The following is a 7,732-nucleotide window of genomic DNA, read 5'->3' as shown; positions in this document are numbered from 1 at the left end:
TTGTAGTTCTATTTATTTCATGAATATGTTTGTGTCTATTACATGTATTTTTAGTTCTGTATTTTCTCCTGTCCATGAATTTGAAGTTTTCTGAAGACAAAATAAAGGAAATGAAATACAATAAAATAAGCAATGTATATTAAGGATATGAATTGTGTGAAAAGGGAAAACTAAAGCAGCTTAAACTTGTAAAGAAAAATCTATTCAAGGAAGATCACTTGTACTAAAAGACTAAAGAATGCTGTGCCTAGAGCTACTATAATTATAGTTGATGAAGGAGTCATAGGTACAATGCAAATAAGACCAACAAAAGTAACCAACTATGAATGTAAATTTCAAAGAAGCAGGAAATATAACATTAAACATTATAATTATAAAATGCTAACAGGAAATATAGCTTTAAAACTAGTACCTAAACACTCTTGGCCCAATAACTGAGTGTTAATAGTTCGGAAAACTGATTTCAACACAAAAAAAAACTGATAGAATGTATGCATTACGGAATATTGTACGCATTACAATATATAAATATTATTGTTATCTTTACATCATTAATTATTAATTATAATGGTTCATTCCTGGATTGAATAGAGTAGAATGGTGTAGAGGCAGGTGATGCCAGTTAACAATAGTTGTGTTCTTCCAAATTTTTGTTTAAATCCAGGCATTGACACAGTAATATATATTGAGACATGTAATTTATGTATTACAAATAATCAATTATTGTTTGCGATGCGATACAATAATTGTATTTGACTGTAATTCTGCTGTTTTACTGAGGATTTTTTATGGTGTCATTGCATGCACACCAACATGATTGTGATGATCTTTGAATCTCTTCTTAAATTGACTAAGGAACGGGGAAAGTTTGTGGTTGTCATCTTCTTTGTTTGTTGTCCAACTAAACTACCACATGATTATTAAAACTTGTTCCTATTTGAGCACATTATTATTATTTATCTACGTGTGGTTTACGTCTTTCAAAAGACTAATAAGTCCGTCACTGCAAGGTTTACCTATATTGTACAGCTATATAAAGATTTATATTAAAATAAAAAACATAAATTTAAATATGGACGTAGTAATCACTTTATTAAGAAGACTAACAATTTTCAATCTTATAATTTTATATAGCTCGAGTTATGTATTGACCTAGTCTACAACGGCTAAATCTACAGGTACGCTTTCACCATTAAAGGCTTCTTCTATAGAGAAGGAGTGAAGTTAAATAGCTCAGTGGATGCTTGCCTTCTCATCCCAGGGTTCTTGGATCAATTCCTGTCACAGCAGGACTTTTTCTCAAGACCTAAAACAACTCCACTCCCTAAGCCTCATAAAGCATCATTGTCATTCTCTGTAAGTGGCGAGTGTACTTGCTGTTGGATCCGAAAGAAATAAAAAAAAAAACAAACAAATGGAATGATCTGTACAAGCACAAGCTCATGTAGACCAAACCTAGCAACGTTTTGATTTCAATCATGCAGAAAATTTACTCATACTGCAATCAATATGAACCAACACCTCATTGTAGGACCCTGACATCAGTAACCATATTGAATACAATGTTACAACAAATCTGCAGACTGTCTAATAAACTTACATTTCTGGTTCTGGTTTAATTTAGCGACAGACTGGCTGAAATCAACATGTATGCGTCTATCATCAATTAAAACATTGTCCATCTTGAAATATGCTTGTTCACAATCTTCTACCTGAATCATTTTAACAAAGGAAGCATTGTTATTATTTATTTATTTTAACTGGTATTGGTACTGGTCTGGTATGGTATTTATAATGCACCTCTTCCTTGCAGTTATAAAGCGCAGTTCTTTTCCCTGGTTATTGGGTCCACATGCGAAGTGTTGCTGCTGGTAATCAGCACAGGAGCAGGCAACCCCACCAGGTACCCATTTATACTCTGGGTGGGGAAAAGCCTCTATTTCTAAGTAAATACTGTAGTGGGTGGAGGTTCATACTGTAACATCAATCTGTATCATGGAAGGTATTTAACTGGCATTAAATCACCTAATCTACTGTATAAACCAAGCTTGTTTTTTTATTTATTTCGTTTTTTGAAATGTATGTTCTGTACTAGCTCAAAATGAAGCCTATGTTATCTTGAAAGGAAGCCATGGGCTTCTTTTCGAGGCTAATTTTCTAAACTAAAGAGGGGGCTTCAATTGGAGATGGGCTTCATCTCGAGATTAAGCCCACTAGACTTCAATTCAAGGTTTTTACGGTATTTGTTTACATATATTTCCATCAAGTACCAGTAAGTGAATTAAATTCCTTATCCCTTTCCACTAGCTGGGAACCAGAAAATACAGAATGTAGTAAGTGATTCATATTCTCTGTTTCGCATGTGTATTATTGCATATATGGAGGCCTCACTCACCCTTTCGAATTCTATGAATGCGTACTGTAATGATTCCTCTGTCTTCATATCCTTAATCACTTCACAACTGCAATGCACAATGGCTATTAGTTATGTACTTATAAATTAAAAGTATGGTAATAGAAAACTATATGATGCCATATCCATGGGTGCTAAATAATTCTGGTGCTTTCAATGAAAAAAAAAAATTCTTAGATGTGAATTTTTACGATCTTTTGGAAATAACTGTTTTTTTCCGCCATTTTGAATAAATTAATTAGTAATATTAATTTATTTTTTTTCCATTTTAGAGGAACTCATACACTTCACAAAAATATATAGGTTTGCTATATTTAGTTCAGTGGTTTAGCCACAATAATTAATTTCCTAAAAAGTATCAAATTACATAAAAAAAATTAAGGCATGTAAAGGTTATAAAATATTCCAAATAATCAATATAGAGTTGCTGCATAGACAGATTTGTATATATAAAATAAGAAGTCAAACAAAGTTCTGTATCTGTCTCAAAAATAAAATATTTATTGTACTAGTACTTTCGACCATAGGTCATCATCAGGTATATATATATATATATATATAAATAATACAAAATAATAAGAATAGTTATAATAATAGTAATAGTAAAACTAAATTAAATTAAACACAAGTAATCTTTACACTTGGTAATTTACCTATTAATTTGTCCAAATCTAGAGAATATAATCTGCAAATCATCAGATGTTGTGACAGGGTTCAGTTTGCACACAAACAGCACATTCTCTGGAGGCTTTATATCAGCATCAGGAATATCCCCTACCTGGTGTAAAATAAAATATTAAATAATTATAATAATCATTTTTAATGTAACACTGCAGTGGTAGTAGTGGTCTAATATTGTGGTCTAGTCAGCCAAGCTAAGCCTCTGTCCAGAATATCAAATTTTCTTTCATAAAAAATTGTTGTATGCCCATATATAGTTATGGTGTGCCTATATATGGCCATGATGTGTCTATATATGGTCATGATGTGATGTCATCATGAACATATTCAGGCATGTCACATGTTTTTTTTTGCACTGCATTTCTATATATGATGGGTGATACCAAAATTTGTGCTTCATTTTCATGCATTGAGGGCGCTAGCAACATTGTATTTTTGCAATTTAATAGGAAAATTTAAGGGAACAGTATTCATACCATCTCTAGAATTTGAGCATTGGCTTTAGCTTCCTTGGTCTCTCGTTCTTCCATCAATTGTTCCTCTGTTTTTTCTTTATCTTTATTAATATCTTCATCAGCTCCAATACGACCACTCTGAGAAGATGGAAAGGAAGACGTTAATTTGATAGTTTTGATAGTAAGTTCATTAACAAAATATAAAATTACATAATATCAACCAATAAATTTGGCATTTACAGTATGTGAGGTATTATGGTAAAGAGTCATGTTGTATGCCGGTGAAATTTGATTATATTCATAAAAATACGTACTGTATGATGTCATACTTTGACAAAAATTAGGTTTTAATGTTTCTGATATGTTTACTACATGAATTTAATAACAACAAAGATTCTGAGTTGATTTACAAACATTAAAAGTCTTTAAAGCACATTTTGAATATTGGAAATATTTCTGGCCAGGCCAACATTTTCAGCACAGGCCAAATACATTTACAATTGAATTATAAAAATATAACAGCTACTCATTTATACTCTGAGGGTCAATTCCTGTTTGTGTTACCCAGTAACAACAGGGGCTGCGTCCAGTACATCAGGGTAACCCCCTACATGTTGACTGGCACCTACTTCTAATTGGTCTTTTGTTGGCTCAGGTGACCTGTCTGGAACAACCAATCCATCCGGATCATCGAATGGGTCATCAAGAATCACAGTGTGGTTGATTCTGAAAATATAAATAATCATAGGATTTAGGATTCAGATACAATGACCTGGATTGAGTCGGTGATCATTTGAAACAAAAGCATACTGGTTACACTATGACGATAATGATCAACAATAAAAGCTAAAAAAGCCATTGTTCATATAGAAAAAAAAAGAAATAAGATGAGTCTGTATACAATAAAAAAATAATTTCACAAATCAAATCATATGACCTCATCTTCATGGAAAACCCTATAAAATCGTTTTTAATACTACTGTACGATTTTATCATTTTTATGACGTCATTTGATTTGTGAAAATATTTTGTTATTGTGTACATGATAAATCAGTTATTGAATCATGCTAGTGTGTGAAACCATCTTGTATTTCTTTTACTTTCTATAGACTGGGGACTTGTATAGTGCAAAATACATGGTCTATGTGTGCTTACACAAAATCTAGACCACTAAAAGTCAGTGATAACTGAAACAAAAACATACTTTTATCTACTATCGAACCACTAATGACATGATAAAAAACACAGAATCATCAGTTTGTGAAATGAATTTATTGTTACATGCACTCCACTGAACAATTTTGGCAACTTGTGCGTTCCATAGGAGCATGCTACATCTGGGAGACCTTAGTATGTAAATGAGTATAAAACATTTTGAATAAAGAATTTAGCCAAATATAATACCATCCATGATTGCCCAGCTCCATTCATTTAACTTGTAGGGTTCCATTTTACTTACCTGATGTCTTGGTATGGTCGATGATCCTTGTCCGTAAACGATTCACTGATTTTCGTGAGAACATCAAATCCTTCAGAAACCTCTCCGAACACAGTGTGCACCCCGTCCAGGCTGTCAACATTCTCAGCAAGTGTGAAGAAGAACTAGTTAGAAAAATACTTAATTAAACATTTGGTCGAAAAACAAATATAATAAGAGTTGACATGGAAACGCTTGTGAACAGCGGTGGCACTGGAATGTTGCACACAGGTGGTCCAACAACTCCGACAGGGGATACTCAACCGGGGCGCCACCTAGAGCCTCGGTCAGGGTTCCAGAAATATAATACCTGGTGAGGTTTATGGGGAGAAATTGTATAATTTAGGACCATGATTGCCCCAAAATTGTGTGTTTAGACCACAAAAAAGGGCTTGTGATAGTAACCTTGTTTGGCTCAGAAATTTAAGATTTGTAGGTGGGAAGTTTTCCGACAAAAAATATTTACCCCCTCTGACCCCAGCTGAATGATTTATTTATTCAACCATATTTCAAGATGGTGACCCATCCAGCGAGCTGATTTTACGGGGCCCTCAACAATACAAACGAGAAGCATACAAGATATATAACATGAAAAACATACAAAACTAGTTAAAAAATTGTGAAGGAACACACCTGAGATCCATGCATTTTCGCACCATTGTTTACCATAGCAACAGCACCCAATTTCTTGTGTTTGATTCGGGGATTTTCTTCCATTTCAAAATACCGAGCCTGATCACCATATAGCTGCCTATCATGAACATTTGAGAAAAAAATCTATATGTATATCATTATCATAAATCATGGAGCTCCCTAACTTATACATAATAGTGAATAAGGGATTTTCCTAACAGGGTTATCAGTCTAAAAGATTGCAGAATGCAGTTAAGAATTTTTACTATGTAAAAAGCTAATTCAAGGTAAATTTTACTCTTAAAAATAAATAGGATTTGCCTAATAATCAATACAATAAAGGAATGTTTTCCCAGAATATACAATGATGATGTAAAAGCTACCAATATATGCAACATTATTAAAACCCCACATTTTTTATAACACTGACAAAAACAGAATTTTCTGTTAATATGTGCTAAGAGGCACCATAATTTCATACTTCACAATTTCAAGAATTTATGAAAAAATTACCAATTTTGGATCTACTGTACTGTACATAACTTTGAAGTGGGTCATCTTCGAAAGTATCACAAGAAGTATAATTGTATCTCTTACTTGAATATTGAATCACCTCCATTTCCAGAACCTGTCGGGTCTCCAGTCTGAGCAATGAAATTACGCTGAAAAATTTAAAACAGAAAGGTAAATAGTAAATTTCCTGGCAATTTCAATAATTGGGGGTACTGGGTTGGAACACGATTATCTGCTCCACAATGAGACTTCCATTCATAGAAGACTTTGTGAAGAAAGCATATCTATTGGTGGCTTTAGAGTGGCTGAGACCAGCTAACTTTGGCTTTGATTTAAATGAAGATTGAAATGTAGAATACTGTAAGTACACAGTATTTACCTTATTCAAGATTCATATTTAGTATTGGCTAGTTATTAAATCAAATGATTATTTATTGTTGTGTTAAAATATTTTAATATAAATTCATATAAACATTTATGGAAATATAAATAAGTTATTTATTAATTAAATGTATAAAAAGTATAAAACAAAAAATAAAAAAATAAAAGAAGGAAATATAGAAAGACACTCGGAGCAGCTTTAAATTAGGTAACGAAAATTATATACTGTATAATGAAAATAGCTCATTATCATATTATGTTTGTGCAATAAATTTCAGGCACTAATCATATTATTAGGCCAAGCACTTACTCCATCATACGACGGTTGTATGACCATTGTACGACAAATCCAACTCCAAAGCCGTCTGCTGATTGAACGGATCGTCATTAAAAATGATCAATTGTGTGCGTGCCGTGCCGTGTTATCCATGGAATCGCGTTGGCCAACAACCGTCGGCCGCATTAAGAAGTGCCCCGTTTTAGAGGTCAACGACAGGTGCCAAGTCTATCATGTTTCATAATTTGATATCATACGTATTATAGAATAGATTTTAAAATTCCAAATGTCTAAACTAAACAATAAAATTTACAAAAATATGTTGACCACATACCTGTACAGAATGAAATAAACAAAAGTTATAGTACTTCACTTTGCAGAGTTTCAGAAAGTTCAAACAACCTTTGAAAAATAAAATCAATTCAATGTGAACTAGATTTGAACTCGTCACTGAGGACGAGTTAGGTGATCCGCCGCACTTTGACCCTCATTAAGATCACGCGGTGCTGATAGAAAAGTGTCATAATATGCTAAAATATGCTGTAATTAGTTTTTTTTTAAAAGAATAATTTTGAGCACTTTAAAAGATTTCCGCATGTGTACACGTACGTCTTGACGCCCGTGAGTACGGTAATAGCATAAAGTGTATTTAAAACCGCCTGTTAGTCGGTAATGCCACACGAACTTTCCCTTCATATAACCTATATATATTTGTCTGATAGCGTCGAAAAACAGTCTGCCGCCCTCACTCTGTTCTATTTGTGTACATCTTTTAAGAATGAGAGATAAAAGGGTTCCAAAATTCATTCTTTTTGAACATGATGACGTGATCAAAATGAAAAATAAGGAGACACGTCTTAAAGAGAATTGATTTAGCTATAACATACTCACAGGTGGGAGAC

The 7,732-nt window shown here is 33.0% G+C and overlaps 1 protein-coding gene across 1 annotated transcript in view; it reads right to left on the bottom strand.

Moving 5' to 3' along the window:
- Positions 1-1,600: 1,600 nt before the first annotated feature.
- LOC117108313 (peptidyl-prolyl cis-trans isomerase-like 4) overlaps positions 1,601-7,732 on the bottom strand; it is a gene marked incomplete at its 3' end in the record, with an annotated part of 7,893 nt that continues 1,761 nt past the window's right edge. The window contains 9 exon segments of the mRNA XM_033250293.1: positions 1,601-1,712; positions 2,396-2,462; positions 3,067-3,191; positions 3,571-3,687; positions 4,179-4,275; positions 5,009-5,151; positions 5,660-5,777; positions 6,257-6,321; positions 7,165-7,232. Coding sequence (XP_033106184.1) covers positions 1,601-1,712; positions 2,396-2,462; positions 3,067-3,191; positions 3,571-3,687; positions 4,179-4,275; positions 5,009-5,151; positions 5,660-5,777; positions 6,257-6,321; positions 7,165-7,232 — 912 coding nt within the window.

Source organism: Anneissia japonica, unplaced genomic scaffold (genome assembly GCF_011630105.1).
Source record: "Anneissia japonica isolate Jap-2015-1 unplaced genomic scaffold, ASM1163010v1 scaffold1401_len17816_cov114, whole genome shotgun sequence".
NCBI lineage: Eukaryota > Metazoa > Echinodermata > Crinoidea > Comatulida > Comatulidae > Anneissia > Anneissia japonica.
This window is presented reverse-complemented; position numbering and strand designations above follow the sequence as displayed.